The sequence below is a fragment of the Lactuca sativa genome, chromosome 4 (genome assembly GCF_002870075.4).
Source record: "Lactuca sativa cultivar Salinas chromosome 4, Lsat_Salinas_v11, whole genome shotgun sequence".
Taxonomy (NCBI): domain Eukaryota; kingdom Viridiplantae; phylum Streptophyta; class Magnoliopsida; order Asterales; family Asteraceae; genus Lactuca; species Lactuca sativa.
In genome coordinates, this window is record NC_056626.2 from 78,530,286 (window position 1) to 78,558,142 (window position 27,857).

The 27,857-nt window shown below is 37.2% G+C and overlaps 1 protein-coding gene and 1 long non-coding RNA gene across 3 annotated transcripts; both read right to left on the reverse strand.

The window, feature by feature from the left end:
• Nucleotides 1-1,523: 1,523 nt before the first annotated feature.
• Nucleotides 1,524-3,310, reverse strand: LOC111885555 (heavy metal-associated isoprenylated plant protein 28). The gene is made up of 3 exons (XM_052771368.1): nucleotides 3,188-3,310; nucleotides 2,133-2,208; nucleotides 1,524-1,983 (listed from the first exon to the last, which is right to left on the reverse strand). Exons 1-3 carry the CDS (start codon nucleotides 3,191-3,193, stop codon nucleotides 1,610-1,612), a joined length of 456 nt encoding a protein of 151 aa, XP_052627328.1. The 5' UTR covers nucleotides 3,194-3,310; the 3' UTR covers nucleotides 1,524-1,609.
• A 20,096-nt stretch (nucleotides 3,311-23,406) lies between these two features.
• LOC122197318 (uncharacterized) lies at nucleotides 23,407-26,161 on the reverse strand. Of its 2 annotated transcripts, XR_006190447.1 has the most exons (3): nucleotides 25,969-26,125; nucleotides 24,896-25,361; nucleotides 23,407-23,688 (listed from the first exon to the last, which is right to left on the reverse strand). It is a non-coding gene; the product is annotated as an uncharacterized LOC122197318 (long non-coding RNA). The 2 variants fall into 2 exon arrangements; XR_006190446.2 differs by having other exon boundaries at nucleotides 24,896-26,161.
• Between the last annotated feature and the right edge of the window lie 1,696 nt (nucleotides 26,162-27,857).

A 27,857-nucleotide genomic window follows, 5' to 3' on the forward strand; every position in this document is an offset into this window, starting at 1 on the left:
CAACTAATCCATAACCAAAAACCCAACTTGATCCATCAAGATTACCCAACAATCACCCCCATAATCTTGATGATATGTTTCCTCAAAACAGTGGGGACTCATCATCATCTTCAATCAAATTAACTTCTTCTTTCTTCAGCACCAACACATCTATCTCGGTTACATTTCGCACCAGCACAACCATCACCTCCGGATTCTGCTCCAGTTGCCTAGTATCCACCATGAAACACCTGCTTCACGAACCAGTTGTACCAGCCGAACCTGCATAAAAAACTTGACAACCTCCCACACATAAGTAGGAGCACAAGGCTCTCATCATCTTCTAATCACACATATCATTTTTTTTTCATGTTGACTTGCTTTTCCACACAGATTCGCTTCACCACACAGGTCGCGTTCTTGTTGGTTCACCCAGAACTTCAATCCAGCACACAACCTTCCTTCAACTCACAACTCTTTTTCAGCACATAGCCTTTCTCTTCACATATATCTTCACTATCGCAGGAATCACCACATGGTTCATCCTCTTTATCGTCTTCTTATATTCAAACATCATCACAAATTGCAGCTCTTCAGTTGCTTTCTTTTCCCCTTCGGTTTCCTCCCCAAACGCATCCACATCTTCATAAAAAACGGATCTACAGACGAGAACCATTCACCATAGGTAATCACACATCATACAAATGTAGTTTTAATCACACGAATTTCTTGTTTTGAACTCAGCTCACACAAAGCTTTGTTTGGCTCTCAATAAGCTTCTACTTTCTCTAATCTTTATGGTTCACATAGAACCCTTTCCATAGATCCCACGAGCCCTAGGGCTCTGATACCAAGCGTTGGTTCAGATCCGTTAAAACACACACAACACACTACTCATGTATATCTGATAGAAAGAAGATTGGCAAGTCTCATTGAATGCTACATCTTGCCTAATTGCACACGGTACTCATGTATATATGATTGCTAGTGTTGGTTCAGCCTTGGACTCACCCTTTTAACACCAATCAAAACAGCAAATTTGTATATATAACTTTCAAAAGACTGATTACACACGCAAAAAAAAAAAAAAAAAAAAAAAAAAAAAAAAAAAAAAAACTACATATGCAACTATATAAAGCTGAAAGAATATGCAATAACCTTAACAATTGTAAGTGCATGTGCTCCTATTAAAATGGCTACTAAACCATGTTACCACGTTATTTATCTCTAGACTCGGTCTTCCAAAGACCAACTAAACCTAACTTATTCCACTATTTAGTGGCCAACTAACCCATAACCAAAAGCCCAACTTGATCCATCAAGATTACCCAACAGTAATTACTGAGAGTTTTGAGCGGTTTTCTTTATTATATTAAGAGTTATTCCTGCATTATATTGTGTTCATGTTCTTGTTTTTATCAATTGCTTTCAACATGCTGCTAACCCCTATAAGAAATCATGCATGCAATATTCTATTACTCGTTACGTGGCAAAGTAATTAATCTGTATAAAAAAAGAAAGTTATATGAAACAAAGTTCAATAATTGAATCAGATGCAATGGAAGACTATGTCCCGTCTTTTGTATAAACACATGTTTGGTCTAATTTAGTATATCTAACACAAAGTAATTCACATTATCGAACAAGCATTCACATTTTCATCACTAAACGCAATGCTAGCCCTTTCGCCAATATCACTGGATGAATAAGGCAACTGCTGATAGGTAACTTGTCCGTTTCCGTAGTACCCACTCCCGTAGTAGTTGAGCGTTGAGATGTCTGGTTGCTCGACATCTTGGTAGTAATTAGAGCTCCGGTCGCTATGTTGTGTGTACATGTCGCCATACTGCTGCGTAAATCCAATCGCCTCTGTGTTGTATGGAATCGTCCATAACTCGGCTTTCTTTCCAGTCTTCCTCACTTTCCTAAGAACCTTTTCTTGATCCACCCATCCAGTGACTGTTACCTTTTGCAAATCCATGTCGATATCAATATTATCCACTCCTGATATAAGAAAAACAAGTACATTGTGTCTTAAATTAAAACCTTGGCACATTGTGTCTTAAAAACATTCCTTGATTATATATAATATTTGTGTGTGTGTGTGTGTGTGAGAGAGAGAGAGAGAGAGAGAGAGAGAGAGAATGATGCACCATCTAAGTTTTGAAGGGCCTTTCTAACTTTCCGTTCACAGCCATGGCAGTCCATGTCCACGATCATCTCCACCGTCTGAAAAGAGTAGATAGAAATTATGTTTCAGTTCATGGCTTTAGTTTTTCACTATAACCCTACAATGGAATATATATGTACGTATATATATATATATATATATATATATATATATATATATATATATATATATATATATATATATATCCAAAAGATCAGTTAAATAATAAAATAATTATTAAGAGTACTTCTCTCTGATACAACCTGGATCGATGTAAATTTGCTTAACTTCCTTAAGGTTTGTAATATGTTATTTATTTGATTTAATATTCACTTTGATTAATTAAATTATTGCGTATATAGACTTGGTTCCTAAGTAATCTTTACCTGTTGCCTATTTCTTAGAAGCCACTAGGTTGTTACATGCATAAATTATCCAACACTTCCAAGCTACCAGTTTGGTTTGGTGTCAAGTTTAATTTAAAATAAATATATGAACACGTTAAATCAAGCAATAAAAAAGGCATTGTATGCCTTAATCATATCTTGAGTTTATTACTGCTGTATGTTAATATAAACCGGACTCGACATTAACAGAGTGCACCATTATATATGTTGTGCAGTTTTTCAACTCTTTCGAGCTAAGTCAGCTTTCACTTAAAATACAGTCGAGCTAATTTTGTTCCACGCATGGGACAAAACTACATGATATCAAGTATCGAAGTTCGTCGATGAGTAGAAAAAATTATATAATATGTCAATGTCAAACATGGTACGTAATTAAAAAGATAAAATTCAAACTTATTAATCTGTAATTATGATTGAAAAAACTCAAACATGCATAGAGAGTATGTGGTAGCTAGATTAATAATGTGTGATCATTGCCCAAATACATCCAATAAATTATATATATATATATATATATATATATATATATATATATATATATATATATATATATATATATATATATATATATATATATATATATATATATATATATATAGAGAGAGAGAGAGAGAGAGAGAGAGAGACTCACTGTCATACTGAAAGTTGTGAGGTTAAGAGAGAGAGAGAGAGAGAGAGAGAGAGAGAGAGAGAGAGAGAGAGAGTTGAAATATTAGAGTTGTGATGTTGCAATGCTAGTGAATGGAGAATAAAAAGCTGGATATTATTTGGTATTTATAGCGAAAACTTCGGACACGTTTTGGTTACTTGTGGAGCATGTTATTGTGGTATGAGTTTACTTCACATAAAAGTCTTCGTCTTAACATTGTCCTTCGGAAAAGGTTTGTTATTAGGATCAAATGTAAACGAGCAAAATCCAGTACGTTGATCAACGGGTTGTTTTAAACCATAGTATTGTATGGTTTAAACGAAAATGAAAACGAAATTTCCCAATACATCACAGGGAAAAACGAAAACGAAAACGAAAGGAAGAAGAAAGTGCCTACTTCAAAACTTTCTATTGTTAAGCTTGTCGCTTTTACTTGAAATTTCCAAGAAAAAAATGATTAGGCAAAGAATTAATTAATAATCATATTAAATTACAGGCAGATTATTGGCATTTCATTTGATTAATTGTATTTTAAAAAAAAACGATTTTAGGATGTTTGACAATATAACGTGAAAGCGTGTTGGAATAAGGAAGTTATTGGTGATTTTAATCGGTGGAGTATTGTATTTTGTTAGAAACAAAATCTCAATATTTTTATTACAATAGGAAATGACACAAATGTGCTACGAACTTTCTAAGGTTTAACCGTTGAGTCCCTAAAGTTTTTGTCGGACTTTATAGGTCCCTAAACTAGGATACGACCTGTCTTTTAGTCTCAAACAATCTATAATAGCCAGTTCACAATGCGACAGAGATCATTTAGACCAAAAAAACTCACATTGTACCCCTATAAAGCCAAAAAAATAAGTTTGAGGATCAAATGTTAGTCTCACTTTCATCTCCACCCAATACCACCGTTATTCCACCTTCCTCACAACCTCCTCCATCAACCTGTCACCCTAATTGAACCAATTGTTCATCAACATTTTATCTAGCCATTACAACCACCATAACCAACATTAATCACCATCCAATCAATATCACAACAACCCAATCCAACCACCCTTATTCCTCCCCTTTGTCTCGTGAAATCAGCCACCACCAGAGCACCCACAACCCACAAAAACCACCAGTCAACCACCATAACCAATCACCTGCAAATCGAAGAAAAAAAAAGGATCAACTCTCATTTTCTCTATAAACTTCATGAAACCCACGCATCATTCTTAGTCTCGCATCCATCAAACATGCAACTTGAAGGGAGAAAGAGAGTTAGCTTGTGCGATTTTGAACAAAGAAGAATGAAGGAGGGGGTCAATTCCTTGAAGAGCTGAAACCGAATCAAAGAAAAGAGTGGAAGGGGTTGTGATCGAGAATCAATTAGAAGGAGAAGAAGGTTGTGATCTTCGGTAAATGTGTGTGACGATCGAGGGTGAAGACGGAAAGAAGAGCAACGATTCATTTCTTGGGAGGGTACAAATTGAGAATAAGCTTTAGAAGAAAAGAATGAGAGCTAATAAAGTCGATTTTTGTTGTTGGATGTTGGTATACACGAAGACACACAAGAAATCGAATGGGCTGCTATCTTTCATTCTTCTCCCAAATCACTTCGATCTTATGGCATAAGCATTTTGATCCCCAGACTTATTTTTTTGGCTTTATAATGGTACAATGTGAGTTTTTTTGGTCTAAATGGTTCCTGTCGCATGGTGAATCGGCTATTACAGGTTGGCAGACACTAAAAGAGCAGGTCGTATCTTAGTTTAGCTAAGGACCCATAAAGCCCGACAAAAGCTAAAAAATTCGTAGGACATTTATGTCTTTTTTATTATAATTGAAAGACTTAGTATATAGAGTATAGACTATTGATACATTATTATTTTTATGTTAGTTACGACAATTTCCAAGAAACAAATGATACGTAGCTGAAAATGAAACGTACCTTAAGAAGAAATTGACGCATTTCCAAGTAATTCATTAAATCTTTTTAATAATTTATAAGGACGATCAATACCCATTTTTAATAAACTAAAATAAGTTTTTTACTTATACCCGATATATATTGCTTCCTTGTCTATATTTCAACTCAAACCATAAACTCAAGTATTGTTGAAAAGAAAATTTAATAAATTGTCGTCAAATCCATCAATAACATATTTCAAAAAATATTAGCAATACTTGTGACGCCATTAACGGCAACAACCACTGTTAGCGGCGACACTTAACATACATGTTAAATGTCACCGCTAATAATGGATGTTGCCGCTAATAGCGTTGTCACTAGTGCCTACATCACTGATTCGTGTGACGTCTCAAGAGGTAACCGTGACCATTGATATGTGGTATAGATCAAACGGTTTGTATATAAGTGTCGTACAAAGACATCACCACTAATGCTCGAAAAAAATGAACCTCAAAATGTTTCCTCCAACTTGTCACCGCTAATTGTCCAACGTCATCGCTATTTTTCTACTACTGCCGCTAAAAGGAGTTTGAGATTAATCATTTTTTCGTTCATTCTTTCTCGTATATGTTTCCATTTCTCTCAAACATTCTTTCCGGTGATTTCATATTGATTTCACCGAGGTTTCACTAATTTCGACCATCGGCTGCCATTAGGAACCACCTCCCATACTGGCGATGACAAAACTTATCACCGGCGACTCCATTGTACCGACAACAACAAAACCATTATCAGCGACCACTACATGGTGCTTCGCCTCCCTCTTTCCTCTTTATTTTTCTCTTCTCCCTCTTTATTGTTTCTTTCTTGAGTCAGAATTGCATCACTGTTATCGAAGTACATGCACCACAACACCACCACCCTTTTTTCTTGATGCCAAGAACTTGAATTTAGGTTCTACTATATCTAGATTTGTGAATTTGTGTATGTATGTATATATTACAGTGAACATATTATATAAGTGTATAATATGTGCATTTGTATGTATAAGTGTATATTATGTGTATTTGTATATATAAAAACATGAAATTGTGTATGTATAGGTGTATTTGTATGCAATATGGAATGTATGTATGTATAATGTATGTATATGTGTTTATCATGTATGTATATGAAAATGTATAATTTATAATGTATATGTGTGTATATTGTATGCAAACATGAATGTATGTATATGTGTATATGCAAACTTGTATGTATATATGTGAAATAGCCATAGCCTTAGGGATTTGTTAATTTAATTGGAACATGAATTAAATTTTAATGGCTTAATTATTAATGACTTAATTGATAAGGACTTAATTTTTAAGGACTTTATACTTAAAGACTTAATTGATAATGGCTTGATGATGATTTTTTATAGTTGTTAGAGGAGTTCAAAGCTGAATTATATCCTATTTGTACCTCGTTCTCTTCCTTTGACTTTTTAACAAAGCTGGTGAATATCAAGGTCAACAAAAATGGATTGATAGTTGATTTAATCAACTCCTTCACTTGTAACAATCAACATTTTCGAAAGACAATACGGTTCCCCTTTCTCATTATCTAGACAAAAAGGAACTGAAGATAATTGGTTTGAGTACGAGTCGACACACACTGCAAAAAATGATTGTTTTCTCTTATGGAAAGAACACAAGTAATTGTAGAATCGTCCTGGTTGTAAAGAGAGTTAGTGTATCGTTAAAAAACAAAGGGAAAAAGCTAGCTCATAAGGTATTACAACACTTTCGTGTGACCCCTGAACTACGAAGTTTGTATTGCTAAAGGTGCACTACAAAAAATATGGTTTGGCATAGTATCGGATGACTCCAAGAGGGTGTGATGCGTCATCCGATTGATGGATCGCATTGGAAGGAATTTGATATAAATTATCCTAACTTCTCGAGTGAACCTTGTAATGTATGCCTAGGGCTTACAGCTGACAACTTTAATGTATTTAGTAACATGTGTGATCCACATAGCACATGGTCAGTCGTACTCACCACATACAATTTGCCACCATGGAGTTATATGAAAGAGTCATCATTCATGTTGTCCTTGTTGATTCCCAACCCACCTGGAAAGGACATTGATGTTTTCTTAATGGAAGAGCTTAAGCTTTTGTGGCATTCACATGTACGTATTAAAGACGCGGCAACAAAAACATTTCTATGTTGTAGAAAACTTTATATGTAGATGTTTATTTCTAATACAAACTTTATTTGGATTCCTATTTTAAATTTAAATTTTTATTCATATTGTTTTTTTTATTTTATATCTTATAATTTTCCAAGATATAGGGTTTAGATTAATTGTGTTGTTTTACATCATGGTCAAAGTGATGGGTCTTGGTGACGGAGATGGTGGAAGCGAGGATCCACTACCTCCAACAGACTTTGGTCGTAGCTAGCACGAGGAGGATGGTATGTGTAACATCCCAAAATTCAATACTAAAAATTTCTTTTAATAAAACATTACTTAAAGCAAATTCATCACTCCAAAACATAATCAGAGTATTAATTTCCAAAACACATGTTCGTTTTCAGAGTAAAACATTCCCATGCTGTCTAATCTATGGTGTGTGTCATGCGATCACCCCGAGCTCTTCCCTCCGCTACCGGAAGTACCTGAAACCAAAACTGAAAACCGTAAGCATGAAGCTTAGTGAGTTCCCCACCCTACCACATACCATGCATAACCACATACTACACATATTGGGCCACACCCGCTATCCTAGGCCTTGCCCCCTGCCTCAGGCCTCACCCGCTACAACGGACCCGCCGCTCCAGGCCCCGCCTAGCTTCGAGCCCCGCACGGATACAGATCTATTTCGCTTAGGCCTCGCCTGTCACTGGGCCTCGCCCGCCAACATATACTAACACATAACATATCACAACACATAAACTAATCATATGCTACGAATCTTGCTCTAAAGGCCTCGCCTATCTTGGGCCTCGCCCATGTCCTGCAACTGGTGAGTCATGGAACCCCGTCCACACTCCTACTGGTAGTGAGATACGGGCCCAGCCCACACTCACTCTTTCCCTAGCTTGGGCCTCGCCCCTGTTCTGCTGCTAATGAGATGTGGAACACCATCCACCCTCTGCTATTGGTGAGGTACGGGACCTCGCCCACACTCACCACCCTACCAGGCACATACATGTATCACACAGACAACAAGTATAAAACTATCATATAAACCATTCCTTGGGCACCCGCCCGCTATCATTGGACCTCGTCCTGAATATCATACTAGCATATTGTGCCTAGGGCTAACCCCCGGGTCTTCTACTCATAACTACATGAGCCGGCATTGTGGCCTTAGACCCATTCACACAAAGGGAAACTCACCTCGAACTACTGAACTTGCTGATAATCTTCTGGATGCTGACCCACGATTCTCTGAACCGCTGCTCCGCTAGCTCCCCGAGCTACCAATATCAATACAACACTTAGCCTAACCGGCTTCTCAAAAGTCAACCAAGTCAACTTTGGCCAAAGCCAAAGTCCTGGTCAAGGTCAACCTTCTAGGTCAACACTACTCGCCGAGTCTACCTACTGACTTGCCAAGTTCATATGCTCAAAGTCCTTCCATTCGCGACTCGATTCGCCGAGTCAGTCCATGACTCGCCGAGTCTACCGATTTCCGATTCCCGACCTGTCCAACTCACCGAGTCTCCACTCGACTAACTGATTCGAGTCTTAACTCGAAGGGTTTGGGGGTTTCGCGACCTGACTCGCCGAGTCCAAGGCAATCTTCAACCGACTCGACGAGTTGTTCATCCCACTTGTCGACTTCCTCCTAATCTTCATGCTACTCGCTGAGTCCACTAAAAGGACTCGCCGAGTCCATTCAGATCTTCATACATGTAGAGGGCTTTTGAGTCATGCATGGACTCCAAACTGTAGATCTACCCTTCCCAAGCCTATTCCTCACGTAAAGTTGCAAACTTTACATGTAGAGAAGGAGATCTAGGCTAAATACACCATGAACTAGGGTTTAAGGCAAGGAGGCTCTATAATCAACTCAAGGGTAGATACTTTATGCTTCACAAGGCCAAAATGTGCTTAGATCCGAAGTAGCAACTTCAGATCTGGCTTCTAACTCAAAGGGATATCTAAACATGGCTTAAAAAGCCCCAAAACTCACAACTAGAATAGATCTAAATGAAGGAAACGACTTAGTACCTTCAATAACTCAAAAAGGTTCCACAAACTCCAGATCTAAGGTCAATCCTTGAAGCTTCAATGATTTCCCTCTTTCTTCTTCCTTCAAATCACCCAAAAATGGCTTGGAAGCTTGAATGAGCAACAATGGGGCTTAGGGTTCGGTGCTCTGGGTGAGGGAGGCCGTAAAGGAACCCTGGAGGAGAGAATGAGACGTTTAAATAGGATCCAAGTCCCATATTTAGGATTTTCCTCGTTCAGACCAGACTCGCCGAGTCTCCTTGGCCGACTCGCCGAGTCGGTCACTTACTCCTTGACCCGGATCCCGCTCGGACTCGCTGAGTTCCTCCTTGGACTCAACGAGTTGTCCCTTAAAATTAGGGTTTTCTTTCCTTTCTTGGCCTTCCTAACTTTAGGTGTTACAACTCTCTCCCACTTAAACTAAACTTCGTCCTCGAAGTTTGCTATGGCCAACCGCCTGCGATCTGCTTCCAATACTCTACTAATTGATCCAACACCAGCTGCCTACCTTCGCTGGTCTTTCGCCCGGTCATTCCGACTAACATTAATCCTTGCGGATAATAATCTCAGGTCAACCCTGACCCTGAACATTCTGGAAACATAACTTACTCAACCGACAATCCTTCTGGTACTCTCCGAGTACTGCACTGACCCCATAGGGGTTCACCCTTTCCTTCCTTGCGCAATGTCACTGACCCCATAGGGGTTCACCCTTTCCTTCCTTGCGCAATTTCCTTGCCTTCCCAAGGCGATGCTCCATAACCGACTATTTCCTCTGCCACTGTGAAGATCCTATCTTCACCAAATCCATTACTCCCGCTACCTCCAGTACGGGTCATTATCGCCAGTATCCACTGGGCATTTCTTTCTACTATAATCTGGTGTCGAGCACCCCACGATCAACTAACTAAATTCCACCATAGACTACTTTCCCGAACTGCTATTGACCGAAAATTTCTGTTATTCCTTATCTGCCTTCTGGATGAACTGAGACCACCCTGGTCCCTACCAACCTAACAATATCTGGATTACCGGCTCCCACCGGTCGCTAGTCCCAACACAACTCCTAGTCGCTCCCAGCGACTTTCGAAGAAGCTTCGACCACCTATAACTGCTCAATCTATTCTGCCATTTTGGCACTACAATCCTGGGATCCTTGATCCCCTATCTTGATACTAAGGTCCCTACCAGGTCCCACCTGTGCTGCTAAAATTCACGGGCCTCCCCCACGGGTCTCACCCGCCTCCATCATTCTAGCCTTACTTGTCTAACCACTCTCGCTCGGGCCTCACCCACGGGTCTCACCCAACCATACTACTGAGCAACCCTGCTCTCAGGTCTCACCTATACTGCTACTCACATACGGGCCTCGCCCATAGGTCTAACCCAACTATATCCTGGAGCGGCCTCTCCCAAGGTCTCACCTCTCTGGAGCTATACAGGCAAACTCCCTATCATTCTCATCCACTACCCATTCCTGAACCCTATCTGATCACTAGGAGATAAGGGTCTCGCCCCAACTCCGCTAATGAAGCTACTATGGAATGCTACGGCTTACCCGCAGTCTTACATCACCTTCCATCACTGACTGCTAGTGAATGCTACGGCTGCCCCGTAGTCTTACAATACTTTCTACCACTGACTGCTAATACGAAAGCACTCCGTGCTATCAGTTCTCAAGATCCTCATTCCGACTCTCTCGAGTCCTACAGGCGATCCACCAACCTGAATTCCCAACCACATACTAACCATCACCATTACATGCACTAGCTGATGGGGAGTTTCTCAAACTCCCAACCCTGAAATCCTCAATCCATCAAACTCTATACTACTTTTTTCCTTCATAGAGATCGTTCACTCATTCAAGATCTTCGTGCTCTTACCCTTGTACACTCGGAGGATTCTCCCCCACTTTGATCCTGCTTACCCCTTGCTGCTCAATGCTCGAAAAGAAATCTCAATCCTTGCTACCATCCCATAATCAATATGTTGAGGAACCCCAAGCTTACCATAGCTAGGGGTCTAATCAATCCATTTCTAAAACTATACGGCTCCAAACTAGTGAGACATACCAAGTCCCTCCCAGGCATGCTACAGTTACTGCATCCTATGTAACCTTCTCAAATAGAGCCCACCCCTTAACTACCATTCAAATATCCAAGGTATGCAGATGGCATATAACTCGATCACGATCAAGCCGCACAAAAATAAAATACTCATACCGATAATGATGCAGAACCATAACAATATAATCATGCACAAATAAAAGAACTAAAAATGGAAATTGCATACCTGCAACGTCCGATGCTGCTTGCGCCTCTAAGGCAGTCATCTGAAAAGCCCTGCCTCCTACCGCAGGCGCCTCTGCACGGCCCTGACGGCCGTCTATGATCCTCAAAGTTGCAGGGGCAGGTGCCATCACCCGTCCTGCAGGAAACAAACTGGGGCACTGGGCCTTCCTGTGGCCCTGCTAATTGCAGTGAAAACATATCAAGTCTAATCCATGTGTGGTGGTAACAGTACAATCCCTGCTAAAATGATCAGTCCGACCGCACTTGAAGCAGCCAGACTCACCACCGCTACCACTCCTACACGCGCCCCCGTGCACCCTGCCACACTTCTCGCACCGGCTGCGGTCCTGATAATCCCTCGATCTCGAATCCGATCCCTTGGGCCTTTTTCCCGAACATGTGGCTGCCTGAACCTCATCCGGCTTCCTCTTCCGGATCTGCTCCAAATCAATCTCTCTCTGCCTAGCTCGCACGATCATATCCTCCAACGTTTTGCAGCTGGACCTGCTCACAAACTGCCTAATGTCATCCCTCAACATCTCAAGGTATCGGGCCTTCTTCATCTCCTCATCCGCGACATACTATGGCACAAGAAGAGCCCTCTCCCTGAACTTGGCGGTGATCTCTGCCACAGTCTCAGTGGACTGCGTCAAATCCTGAAACTCCCGTGCCAACTGCTGCACCTCAATAATTGGCGAAAATTCCGCCCTCAACCTGGCCGAGAAATCGCTCCATGTCATCGCATCCATCATGGCATCATCCCCCAAAGCATGACCGATCTCCTCCCACCAATCCCTTGCTCTGTCCTTCAGAAGACAGGAGGCGAGTCTGACCTTGTCCTCCTCAGGACACCGGCTCGTACGGAATGCATTGGCAACATCAGCCAACCATCTGCTGCTAGCGATGGGGTCCCTAGCCCCATGATAATCTGGAGCCCCGAAAGCCCTGAACTCTCGAAATGTCAAGGTACGCGCTCCCATCAAAGCCATCATCTTGGTACGGAAGGCTCCCAACCTCTCATCCAAAATCTCCAATATACCCTCCTTGACCGTGCCAAAGATCAAAGGAGCCTGATCTAGAATACTGCGCGTAACCTCCACTGATATCAACTCCCTCATTCGCTCCTCGAGCTGCTCGACTCCTGAACCCGAGCCTGATCCCTCGTCGGCACCTGATCCGCCCATTGGCCTCTCTCGCATCGTCACCATGCTGGAAATATACCACAACCACTATTAGAATACTTATAACTGCTGCGAGACCAAACACACGCACTACCAGTTCCTGGTCTTGTCTCGGCCATTCCCGAATCGAGTACGGATCCTCTGTTTTCAATAGTATGGGCCCATACTACCTTCCACATCTATCCGTACTTTCCTCAAGGATTGCTTCGACTCCACCAGGTCCCTTTTTCTACTACTACTGCTCCCAGCACTATCTCATCCTAGGCTTACCCTAGGAAACCTCTGACTCAACTCAAACCAGTCCTCAGCTGTTGAAGGCCTCCTTGTGATGCCAAATAGCCATCACCTGAATACCATCACATGTGACGAGGCTCAGATAATCCTTTGAGTAAAAGACTCATCCCTACAACGGTTGGACTCAGACAAGAGCTACGCAATAGGGCCAAATCCAGTACTCTGAGATTATTCAACCCTGATCACATGTGACGTGACGTATTCACCTAATGGCTAACTCCCATCACTCAGGATCCCACAATGCACAAAGCAAGCAGCATTCAGACAAAGGAAAATCTAACCATAACATACTCAAGCAATCATATCCACATAGCAAGAATCTGTACTAGCATGCATCACAAACTCATAAACTCAAGCATAACCTAAACAGGCTATCCTACTGCTGTCTAATCAGCAATATCATGCAGCTCAAAGCACATATAATAGGAACATAAGGCATCCTCCCTAGATCCGTAGTCCTAATCTAGCATGTTGTTCTACTAACTGATAATCATAACATAAACGTGTATGGGTATTTTGGGGTACTTACTTGAGCTCGGCTGATTGCATGCACCACACCCCTTTTCTCTTTTCAAAGTTCTTTTCTTTCTGAATTCTTTTTGCTTTTCTAAAACTGTATTCTTTCTCAAAACTCTTTTTACAAAACTGTCTTTCATTTTGAAAATTTCTATACCAATTCCTTAGTTTGAGTTCAGACACACCCGAGAGTGTGCCCGAATCCCTCAAACCAAGGCTCTGATACCAACTTGTAACATCCCAAAATTCAATACTTAAAATTTCTTTTAATTAAACATTACTTAAAGCAAATTCATCACTCCAAAACATAATCAGAGTATTAATTTCCAAAACACATGTTCGTTTTCAGAGTAAAACATTCTCAGGCTGTCTAATCTATGGTGTGTGCCATGCGATCACCCCGAGCTCTTCCCTCCGCTACAGGAAGTACCTGAGACCAAAACTGAAAACCGTAAGCACGAAGCTTAGTGAGTTCCCCACCCTACCACATACCATGCATAACCACATACTACACATATTGGGCCTCGCCCCCTGCCTCGGGCCTCGCCCGCTACAACGGCCCCGCCGCTCCAAGCCCCGCCTGGCTTCGAGCCCCGATCGGATACAGATATGTTTCGCTTAGGCCTCGCCTGTCACTGGGCCTCGCCCACCAACATATACTAACACATAACATATCACAACACATAAACTAATCATATGCTACTGAATCCTGCTCTAAAGGCCTCGCCTATCTTGGGCCTCGCCCATCTCTTGCAACTGGTGAGTCATGGAACCCCGTCCACACTCCTACTGGTAGTGAGATACGGTCCCAGCCCACACTCACTCTTTGCTTAGCTTGGGCCTTGCCCCTGTTCTGCTGCTAATGAGATGTGGAACACCATCCACCCTCTGCTATTGGTGAGGTACGGGACCTCGCCCACACTCACCTCCCTACCAGGCACATACATGTATCACACAGACAACAAGTATAAACTATCATATAAACCATTCCCTGGGCACCCGCCCGCTATCATTAGACCTCGTCCTGAATATCATACTAGCATACTGTGCCTAGGGATAACCCCCGGGTCTTCTACTCATAACTACATGAGTCGGCATTGTAGCCTTAGACCCATTCACAAAAAGGGAAACTCACCTCGAACTGCTGAACTTGCTGATAATCTTCTGGATGCTGACCCACAATTCTCTGAACCGCTGCTCCGCTAGCTCCCCGAGCTACCAATATCAATACAACACTTAGCCTAACCGGCTTCTCAAAAGTCAACCAAGTCAACTTTGGCCAAAGCCAAAGTCCTGGTCAAGGTCAACCTTCCAGGTCAACCCTACTTGCCGAGTCTACCTACTGACTTGCCGAGTTCATATGCTCAAAGTCCTTCCATTCGCGACTCGACTCGCCGAGTCTACCGATTTCCGAGTCCGGACCTGTCCAACTCACCGAGTCTCCACTCGACTCACTGATTCGAGTCTCAACTCGAAGGGTTTGGGGGTTTCGCAACCTGACTCGCCGAGTCCAAGGTAATCTTCAACCGACTCGACGAGTTGTTCATCCCACTCGTCGAGTTCCTCCTAATCTTCATGCTACTCGTCGAGTCCACTGAAAGGACTCGCCGATTCCATTCAGATCTTCATACATGCAGAGGGCTTTTGAGTCATGCATGGACTCCAAACTGTAGATCTACCCTTCCCAAGCCTATTCCTCACGTAAAGTTGCAAACTTTACATGTAGAGAAGGAGATCTAGGCTAAATACACCATGAACTAGGGTTTAAGGCAAGGAGGCTCTATAATCAACTCAAGGGCAGATACTTTATGCTTCACAAGGCCAAAATGTGCTTAGATCTGAAGTAGCAAATTCAGATCTGGCTTCTAACTCAAAGGGATATCTAAACATGGCTTAAAAAGCCCCAAAACCTACAACTAGAATAGATCTAAATGAAGGAAACGACTTAGTACCTTCAATAACTCAAAAAGGTTCCACATACTCCAGATCTAAGGCCAGTCCTTGAAGCTTCAATGATTTCCCTCTTTCTTCTTCATTCAAATCACCCAAAAATGGCTTGGAAGCTTGATTGAGCAAGAATGGGGCTTAGGGTTCGGTGTTCTGGGTGAGGGAGGCAGTATAGGAACCCTAAGGGAGAGAATGAGACGTTTAAATAGGCTCCAAGTCCCAGATTTAGGGTTTTCCTCATTCAGACCGGACTCGCCGAGTCTCCTTGGCCGACTCGCCGAGTCGGTCACTTACTCCTTGACCCGGATCCCGCTCGGACTCGCCGAGTTCCTCCTTGGACTCGACGAGCTGTCCCTTAAAATTAGGGTTTTCTTTCCTTTCTTGGCCTTCCTGACTTTGGGTGTTACAGTATGTCTTATTATGATTTATTTAATTAATGTATTTATTCATTTATTATAAACTATAGTGCTGATATTTTTAAATTATATTTGTCAGTTGTTCCAGCAAAAAGGACGATAGGTAAGGCCAAAAACCTTAAGCTCTCAAAGCAGTTATTGAAAAACAAGGGGAATCCCTTGGCTTTTGATGTTGATAGAGATCTTACATTTACCCTTGTTAGATAGAGTTGTCAATGGGCGATTTTTTACCCTAATTTGTTCCAAACCAATAAGAATTTTATGGGTTCATATCTTAATTTTCAATTCATTTACCCGTTTACCACCCATACCCATTTACCCTTTTATTAAATGGGTTGGATATGGATCATTTTCGATTCACACCACTTATAACATGTGTGTGTATACATACATACATACATATATTTGTATGTATGTATGTATGTATGTATGTATGTATGTATGTATATATATATATATATATATATATATATATATATATATATATATGAAGTTTTGTATCGATCGGGTATACTTCAAGTATAAAGAACAAAAGCAAACTAATATAATCAAATAAATAACATAAAGTAAAGAACACAAGGAATTCTCCAAATTATCTTTCACCAAGAAACGGTTTGTTTCACCAAGAAAAAAGACGGTCACCAAGATGAGCTCAACATTAGGGTTTACCCTAATGTTGATTATATACTAATCTATACATGTATATCCCTTGATTGAAGGGATTGTATCTAATCTATACTAAGAACCAATTCTTATCACAAAGATATTGGATCTGTTATTTATTTTGTACATATATGTATCATTACCTAATATACAAAAGATCACATAGAATAAATATCTTCACGCTAACGCTAATAGACTTGATACACTGACGTTGATAGTGATGTAGACGCTAACGTTGACAGATAGCATGAATAGTGTTTGACTCATCAGATCATAAGGTGTGGCCTTACAATCTCCCCTATCTGATAATGTCAAAACTATCCTTCAATGAATCCTTTAGCTTGTGCTCCCCCTGAGAGTAAGATTGAAAATTTAAGTTCTTCAACTTTAATGAATGCCCCCCCCCCCCCCCCCCCCATGAGAATATGAATGACTTCTCATTGTTGATTGTGAAGCAGTTGAGGCAGCATTTATGAATCGCAACGGACAGGCAAAGAGATGAAGAGCTAAGAATGTTGCTGTCAGCTTGACTCCCCCTTAGATTTTTCTTTTCTTTAGATCAATAATATTTAGTAGTTTCTTCAGCTTTAGCAAGATTCACCCCTTTTTTAAAATCAGCAACAAATACGGGTTTGAAGGAAGTGACTAAAGTATCAGAATTGCAGCTTGCATTCTAGTAAGATTGTGATGTCTCCTAATAGTATAGATTTGAACTACTATTCATTGACATAGTATTGCGAGATTTCATCAGTGTGTGGTTTCATATGTTGACTCATTAATCACTTTTATTAGAAGAAAAGGTTGAGAATTGTATGGTGCATGTAATACATTCCGGTATGAAATGTACCCATCGACAAAGAGTGTCGAAGTTTTATCAATGTATGGCTAATATAGTGAATCATTAGCCTCTTAATAGAAGAATTGTTGGGAAAGAGTGGGTAGGTGAGTGTAATATATCATGGATAATCATATACCCATTGACACGGATTTTTCAAATTAGCGTATGGTATCATACGTTAAATCATAAAATTCTAAAGAAGAATTTATGGAGAGAATGGTTAGATGCGTGTTATAAGTTGTGGTGTTTTAGATTAACCATCATCATAGATTTTTCAAGCTCTCATCAGCGTATGGTACATTACATTGAATCATAAAGCTTTAAAGAAGAATATAAGGGCAAGAAGGGGTTGGTATGTGTGATAGCCTATGGTACATAGACTAACCATCGGCATAGAGTTTCAAACTTTTATTAGTGTGTGGTATATCACATTGAATCGTCAAGTTATATTAAGAAGACATTAAGGAAAGAATGCATTGTTTCAGTCGTGCTGAGGTGGAATCATCGTGAATCATAAACGGTGTTAACTCATCACAAGAAGTGGTTTAACTTCTGTATCATAGAGTTAAGTTACAGACTATAACTATAAAGTTCATAGTCAATTCACTTAATATGGTACAATAAATAGTATAAGAATGCAACAAAATATTTAGTTAAACAAGAAAAAGAAATATACAGCCTTTTTAGAGGCCCTCTTCATAGCCTTTTCAGAAGAATCACAAAAGCAGACAATCTTTTGTGTAGTATCAACAAAGATAAATCTTTTGAAATAACTACACATTAGTTAATTTCCTTTCTTCAAGATATATACCCTTCAAGTATGGATATAAAAGTAAACACAAGAAAAGATAAACACATCAACATACAATACATCTCACTATAAACCAAGAGCGATGAATCCATTTATCATTGAAACATTATAGGTGGGTGCCAAGCTTCATATTCATCAAGAGAAAATGAGGAGCAGAAAACAATCTTTGTAACCAATGAGTTAACTGGCTTAAATCCATGAAACCATCGTGTTGTCAAGATCAATACAAGGCATTCGAGGTTTTATCGGATTATGAGTTAGTAAATGAAAACAAGACTTACTGTATTGATGGTTGCTCCTTGCATCGATAACAGTGAGTGGAGCAGAAGTAGGGTATTCACAAGAATAAGAGGACATGATTCCACTCTTTTTTAACACTAAGAGCATTGAGAACTTTATGGATGAGTCCAGACCTGAAAACTCTAGAGAAAGGAGATGCAAATAAATCTTAGATAGGCCTGAAAGATAGATAAAAGAGAAAAGAGAATACTTGTAAATACTAAAAGCAGATCTTAAGCAAACTATGTAAAATTTCATAAACATAATAAAAAAACATTTGTTTTTATGTTTTTAGAAAGAAAGAAGAATCAATGTTAAATCAAATGAGTTAGAAATCAATTAAGTCATTAAAAGAATGCCAAGATTTTCAATCAATTTGTTTAGAGTCTTTTTGTTTAATGCCTTGGTGAAAATGTCAGTCGGCTAATCAGTTGATAGAATGTATAACAAATCCACTTTTCCTTTTTAAGCGATGTCCCCAGTGAAGTGATGACGGGTATCAATGTGCTTGGTCTTGGAATATTGCACTTGATTATGTATCATCTGAATCGAAGTAGTTTGTCACAGCAGATGGGAGTCTTTGAGAAGTTAAACCATAAACTAAGAGTTGATTTTCAATCAATAGACTCTGAGCAAAACACGTTCTAGCGGCTACATATTCAGCTTCAGTGGTAGAACAAGCCATTGATGTTTGCTTCTTCCTGGACCAGCTTACCAATATATCTCCAAGCATTTGAGCTCCTCATGGAGTACTTTTATGATCAATGTCACAACCACCATGATCGGAGTCAGTGTATCCCACCAGCTTAAACTTAGAATCATGATGATATCATAATACAAGATGTGGTCTACTACATTTGGAACAGTATCTGATACGGGGGCACCTATCACGAGTGTCGACACTACAATGCCAATCATCTTATCTGCATCATTACCCATCTCATTGCAAACTTTATCTGATTCATTACCACCATTTTCTCTTCCAAATACAAGCACAACCACATCATCCATATTTGATCATCCTTTAAAACATCCATTTACCACATTATTTCCATCGCAATCACCCGAAAATCCACAACCTTCGCAAGCTATGTCTGATGACGAAACCGAAGGAGGAGGTTTTGGAGGAACATTTGAGGCTTTACATTTTGATTCAGAGGAGGAGGAGATACCTGACCATATGCTTATGTCAGGAAAGCAATTCAAAATCATGAATCGAAAGTTAAATGCTATTATTCAATCACAAGCCGATTCGGGCACTAAGTCTTCCATTTCAAGTTTAGAAGTTGAGTCAATGATTAAAGCTGCTGAGAAACGAATAACTGGCAAAGTTGATCATTCTGACAAGAACAATGAGCTTCGCATTCAAGCTCAAGGAAAATCGTTTGATGGTGTTGTTAAGGAATTGAAAAATGTTACAAAAGAACGTCATGTTCTTTTTGTACAGGATTTCAAAAAGGTTCGAGAAGATGTTAATTTTAAAGTTGAAGAGTTAAAGCAGGAGATTGCAAAAGAGCTTAAAGATCTTAATTCTCAAAATTTGGAGGTGCAAAAGAGGGTTGATGTGGTTGCTGAAGCTCTTAACAAAATTGTCACTGATTATCAACCATCTGCTCAAATTATTGAAGCCAAACATAAGGAAAATAAGGAGCAGTTTGATAAACTAATTCAGTTGGTGACTGAATTAAAAACTTTTGTTTCGCAATCTTCTCACCAATCTATCCTTACTCCTGAATTCTTAACTCTTAAAGTCAACACTTTGGAGCAAGCTATTCAGAAGGCATTGGCTCCTATCACGAGCTTTACTTCCATATTACCGAAGAATGCCCCACCTGCTTTCACAGGGATGCAAGGGGGAGAAAGAAAAGGAAGTAAAGAAGAAGATGCGAAAATAGTAGGAAAGCTTATTTCTACCCAACTTGAAACATCTTTGCCAGTGCTCACAAAGCCAATTTCTTCAACAGTAACTACAACAAAACCAATTACCAAAGGAATTACAATTGGTTTAAAAGAAGGAGGAAGTTCAAGTGCGAAACCTCAAAGTGAGGATATTGGAAAAGGAAAGGGGGTAGCCTATGAAAAATCAAAAGAAGAAAAGAAAGCAGAGGAAGAAGCTGAAATGGAAAGATTAAGACAAGTACAGAGTATTATGAGGCAAAGAGCAAATGACCCACCAACAATGAACAAGGGTGATCCTGCGAAGTTATATTCTTATGAGACCATTGAATCCAAAGTAACACGGAGTCATTTGTACGAGTTTGAGAAAAAGCCTAGAAGGAGTTTTGATGTGGCAAACTCAGACAGAAGCCAACTTGATTTTCCAATAAACGAAATGATGTTTATTACGGCGCAGTACAAGATAAGTGAAAAAATTGAAAATGTTGATGAATACACTTACTTGAAGATCAGATTTCATGCTGTACTTGCGAAGGATCAAGAGGAAGTTTGGTCTTTAATGAAAATCAAGAAAGTTCTGACAATCAAGAAGGATGTTATGTTCGAGAACATGCTTCAAAACTTTCGATATTTCGTGGTTCATGCAGACAACAAGGAATTTGATTTTACCATAGCTGATTTTCCCTTGATGAATCTAAATGATCTCATTCAAGTGGCATCTATTCTTAAAGACATGGAAGAAAACAAGCTGAAAGGATATGATACTGATGTGTTCAGATTCGGTTTCGCACATATCAAGATATTCATAGATAACTACTATGATTGCTTGGCTTTGACTGATGAAGAACTTGCATCACTTCTCGGAAGAAAAGTTATTGTTTCTTGGGAATCAACCTTGTCTCAAACGGAGTTAAAGAAGTATGCGGATGGAGAAATATGCCTTAAACCTTTTGGCATGGTTTTCGCAGGAAGAGATATGAAGGGGAAGCCCAAGAAGTTTTTATTCAAAGTCTCAGAGATTGAAAGATACACCACTTCGCAATATACGAATTTCATTGTTCGTATGAATAATTGCTCGAAGAATAATGATGGAGACAGGAAAGAGCTTAAAAATATAATAACTTGGTATTCAGAAATTCAAAGAACAATGCACTCAGCTATTCAACATCTCACAAACTGAATAGTTTCGACTGTTTACAAAGGGGAGATTGTAGAGACTAGATGTTGTAAAAGTCGAAATGTTTGTTTCTTTAGTTTCGCATGTTAGTTATTTTACTAAGTCTTCATTTGTGCGAAGCGTATAGTTCAGGACTTAGTATATTTTTTATACACCCAGGTTTCCTATAAATAGGGACTGAGGTTAGAAGTAGAGATATCGAATACACGAGTGATTTATTAATCATTCGCAATTTCTCTCTGCTTAGTTTGTAATCAGTTCTTCATCAATATAAGATCTAATTAATATTTACTTTCTGTGTTCTTACTTTTCATTCATACAATCATGATTGCTTTCTAAATCTCGATAACAATTCTCATCAAGTGGAAGGTATGAAATGAATGATATAAAAGGATTTAATTACAATGTACGAGTTGGTTTTATTTCATCATCCTTGCCAAATTTTCATCAGAATTGGGAACATATTTATAAGTATGTAGGAGCAAAGTGAATTGATCCTTCATGTCATGCTCTAAATTTACCATCCATAGTTTCATTTGTAGCTTCAAAATTTCAGTTATATAAAGTGTGTGATGTGTGATTAATTACTTTGAATGTGAAAATGTGTGGGAGTTTTTAATGCATGAGGTGTTTGGAAATTTGTGTAGGGGTTTCAAATGCATGAAGTGATTGGGAAAATGTTTCATTTATAAGTATAGTATGATAACTTATAATCATAATAAGAAAGACACTACAATTTATCATTTTTAACTATTTACAAAATATTCTTTGGGTTGTTTAAGTTAAACTTAATTTTATATTTAAGTTGACCCTATAATGTTATATTTAAATTAATAGTTTAAGTATATATATATATATATATATATATATATATATATATATATATATATATATATATATATATATATATAAGAGTTCATTTCAGACGAACATAATTTGGTGAGACCGTGACACCAAATTTTTTTATTGAGATATTCTAATATTCTATTGCTCGTAAAAATAGAATATGCAATATATTCTAGCATTATATGTTTTAGAATATTTCAATGTAAAATATCTTTAAATTATTGTTTTAGAATATTATAATATTACACATATTTAATTTTTATGAACACTAAAATATTAGAATATTTCACTAGAAAAAAGTGGTCTCACAATCTCACAAAATTAGGCTGTCTCACATGAATATAACCTTTTATATATATATATATATATATATATATATATATATATATATATATATATATAATTAACTCATTAAGAAAATATATATATATATATATATATATATATATATATATATATATATATATATATATATATATATATATATATATATATATATGGGTGAGATCCGTTGAGAACTCATAGTTTCCTAAGAACCCGAGAACTAAAGGTGAAGTGTTGGATCATAATTAACTCATTAAGGGCATGAAGGTCTTACCAATCCCATTTAACTTTAATATTATTGGAAATATTAATAAAAAAACTCTCAAATTAACATTATAAATCAAAATTTCAGAATATTTTATAAAAATAATAATTTTCATTCTTTTAAAAAAAATTCAAATTTTTTAATTTTTTAGAAAACATAAATTTTTAAAAAAAAAGTTAGAAAAAAAACATTTTTTCTTTAAAATTGCATTTTATAAAAAAAACAGTAAGTTTTATAAACTTAGTAAATAATAATAATAATAATAATAATAATAATAATAATAACTAGAATTTTTTTGAAAAAAAACACTATAATTTTTAACCGAAAAAATTAATGTTTTAGGAGCATATATTTATATTTTTTCAAGTGCATGTATACATATTTCATATATTAGAATATTCGTAACTACATAATAAAAAAACACATTTTTACTTACTAATCTATAAGCATAATAGTACAAGTATTTTATTCGATAGAAAATAAAATATAAAAAACTGAAAATGCTACAAAATTTAAAATCGCTTTCATGTCTTCGTGTTCAGATTTCTATATTTTCTTCAATTTTATCACTTTTCACCTCTTCAATATTTTCCCAAAATTCTTCCAAATCTATAAGAAAAAAAAAATCATTAATGCAAGAACATTCACAAAAATACATACGTATAACTCATGTAAGATTCACATGTGATTGTATATTTTAAGATTCACTTGTGATTGTATCGTTAAGATTTAAGTGTGAAACATACACGAAAAATTAAAAAGATAATTAACGAAGAACGCTCACACAAAAAGCATATGTACATATAAACGTAATTTATATGTGATTCACTTGTGATTTATATGTAAATCACATGTAATTCATATGTGATTCACTTGTGATTTTCATGTGAATTACATGTGATTCATATGTGAGTTACATGTGAATCACAAGTGAATTACATGTGATTCATATGTGAATTACATGTGAATCACATGTAATTCATATGTGACTCACTTGTGATTTACATGTGAATTAGATGTGATTTATATGTGAGTTACATGTGATTTACACGTGAATCTCATGTGATTCATATGTGAATTACATGTAAATCACATATAATTCATATGTGATTCACTTGTGATTTACATGTGAATTACATGTGATTTATATGAGAATTACATGTGAATCACATGTGATTTACCTGTAAATCACATGTAATTCATATGTAATTCATATGTGATTCACTGGTGATTTACATGTGATTCATATGTGAATCACATATGATTTACATGTGAAGTACATGATATTAAAAAATTACATGTGATTCATATGTGAATCACATATGATTTACATGTGAATCACATGTAATTCATATGTGAATTACATGGTTAATTACCATATGATGGTTAATGAATTACAAGGACTTCGGTTGAATATGGATTTTGGAGCAATTCCAAGGCTAAAATTGGAAGTTATGGAGTTGCAGATAGGATCATACTGGTTCCATATTCCATAAATTTTACCAAAGGTTGAATATGTTTTCCATTTTACAAGTATAATAGTTAGTTTGCAACAAAATCATTAGTATAAGATTGATGGTGAGCATGGAATATTTATACAAATTCAACAAAAATAATCAGCCAAATGAATTGTACAACAAAAACCAAAAACTTTACTCCTCGACCTCTTCATTTTCATTTATTAGATAACCAAATCGCATATATTGGGCCTTAATTCTACAAACTAAAGCAATTTCATCTCATAACTTTAGTTGATCCAAACACAAATTGAAATCAATAAATAAAAAAGGCGTAAGAGAAACAGAATCTTGCGTACCCTAATTTTCCGAAGATCTCTTCGCATGTAGTAGGATTTACTTGCAATCTGATGCTAGTAATATGTCGTCAAGAAAAAGGTAGATCATATGGAACAGTTGAAAGCTACGACCATCATCAAGGATCGATTTGGATTAAAGTTCTATGAAATTCGGATCGATGTGCAGGAGAGAGATCTCCGGTGATGAAGGAGCGAAGACCAGAGGAAGAATAGTGAAAACCTATAGAGTAGTCTGGTGTGATTGATCGGAGTGGAAGGAGTCTGATGATAGCCATGTATCTGATAAAACGATCTTCGATTTTTCTTTCTTGGTTACATTAAAGGCGGATGCGCAATATATTAAAGCCATTGGAGAAAGATCAAAGCCATCAGAGAAAAATCAGGTACATCATCGGAGATCATAAATCCGTCGTCAAAGAAGCAAGATGAAGTGGAGAATTAGAGAGAAGTTGCATTTGATGTGAATCTAAGAGATTTAATTTGGGGAAATATATTAATTAATTTATCCCTAAAATGCCCCTTGTCTAATTTCATAAGATACCCACCGTGTCCGATTTTTTTTAATTATTTACAAAAATATCATCATACATCTTAACCTTTTATTATTTTGATCTAACGGCTATTGTTCAGTTCTCACGTTCTCTGGAAACTATGATTTCTCAAATGATCCTTCCTGTCTTTTCTCTCTCTCTCTCTCTCTCTCTCTCTATATATATATATATATATATATATATATATATATATATATATATATATATATATATATATATATATATATACACACACACACACACACATATATATATATATACATATATATATATATATATATATATATATATATATATATATAAATGCGGAATAAGAAATACTTCTAATCATGCTTGAATAATATGACTAGCTTGATTGTTTAAACAAAAAATTATTTTAACAAACATCTCAAATCTTGTGGAATTAATTGTTATACAAATTCGAAATGAAATAATCATAGTAAATAACCAAAATATTTGTAGGAGAAAATGAATTCAAAAGTATAATAACAAGAATTTAATAAAGTACTTTTTAAATAGTACCTTCTTTGAGTAGACTTGGAATACAATCCGTACAAGCATTTTGAGAACGGATGATCTGGAAATCTAGAGACTTTGAACATCGAGAGGTAGATAGAGAAATAGTAGGATTTTTTCTAGGCATGAACTATGCATTTGAGAGAGTGAAAATTTTCGAATGAGTTAAACTAAAAACTTTAACTCAATTTATAGAAGATTTTTGCTCTTGATCTTGGTAACCGGATGTTTACCGAATCTTTTCTTGAATAGTTTTTCTTTGTCATGTGCATGAGTGGTTAGAATAAAATTTCTTCTTTTGATAATGTTCTTGTCTTCTTGCCATAATGGTTGTCAAATCATTCTTCTTTAGACAATGTTTTTGTCCTCTTGTTTTGTCTTCATGTCATAATGGTTATCAATTCTTCATAGTGGTAGTCAATTCTTCAATTATATTGCCGACACCCTTATGAATTGTAAATTCTTGAGGCAAATAATGATAACAAACCTGCAATATGTATTTTGATAAAAGTGTTTATGCATGCATTGTATATTAAATACATACATGATGTACAGTATCCCATTTTTTGAGAAACTAGATATCTTGAAAAACATTGAAACGAAATACCCTACATTGAAGGTATACACCAAAATAAAATATAGAATGTTTTATTCTTCGTATTGATCATCAAACGGGTCTTGAGCTTCTTGAAGTAATTGAGTTTTTGGAGCGGATTCATTTGATTCTATAGGGGATCTAGGAATATCTTTTAATAAATAGTGAAGTTCTTCTTGTGACGAACGGGCACCGTTAAGAATTCTAGCTACTAGTTTAGGATCAGGGAGAGGAGCGTTCTTGATTTCTCCTGTTTTTGCATTTGTAGAATGATGGATTTCTTCATAATATTTGATTATCTTCGTTGAGTTGGCTTGAAGAAGTTTGAATTTTTCCCACCATTCTATTTTATATAGGTAGTTAAGCCATGGAGGAGAAATGTCTTTTGCTTCTTGATAATTATAAGTCCATGACATAATCCATGGAATTTTGAATAACATGGAAAATTGTAATAGATATTCATATCCAGGGATGGGTTGAACAAATAACTCTTTGAATTTGAGAGATCCATTCAAAACTTTATCAGGTAGACATTTTGGTATTAAGCCCATGAGCTTATACGAATCATTTGGGGTATTCATAGTAAAAGTTTAGATCAAAAAAGATAAACCAATAATGTGAATAATTGCGTACAAGGAATGCTTTGGACCAGGCTTCTTGATAATCATAATAGGAATATTTTGGGTAAGCAGGGTATCCTACTAAGATCTTTTCGGAATGAGGATTTATTGACCAATATTGAGGAGAAATGACCTTGAGAATTTGAGCTTTACTGTAATCAATTGTTCCTTCAGATGAAGTGGAACGATAAGTGAAGCATATAGAACTGTATTCTTGACGAATGGTTTGATAGTATTCCTTGGTCTTATAAGGATTAGAATAAAAGGTTTTCCCTCGACCAAAAAGATGATCAGTGAGAATATGAAATCCTTGATTTAACTTTGAAATCTGAGAGACTTCAAGAATTTGAATTCTTTTAATATTTGGATTTATAATATATGGAGTCTTAGTAGAATGAAAATTTCTTTGAGTTTCCAAAGGAGACGAGGATGGAGATTTGATAAAAGGACTAACAGTCTTGATTGGAGAAATATTAGAAGTGACAAGTTTTGATTCTTTGTTTTGAAGAACATCAGTAAAAAGTACAGATTTGTTTTCTGGAGATAAACAAGAAAATCTATTTGGACGAGGAGGAAAAGGTACATTTTTTTGAGAAATAGACTTCTGGTCATCTGTTTTGGAGGATGAAGAGGAAGAACTCATTTCCTCTAAAAAATTCACAAGAAAGAAAATCTGGAAG

Excerpts from the sequence above, each read along its gene's own strand:
- LOC111885555 (XM_052771368.1), bottom strand. Across the intron at positions 1,984-2,132 it reads GGCCCTTCAAAACTTAGATG|GAGTGGATAATATTGATATC; the intron begins GTGCATCATTCT and ends TTCTTATATCAG.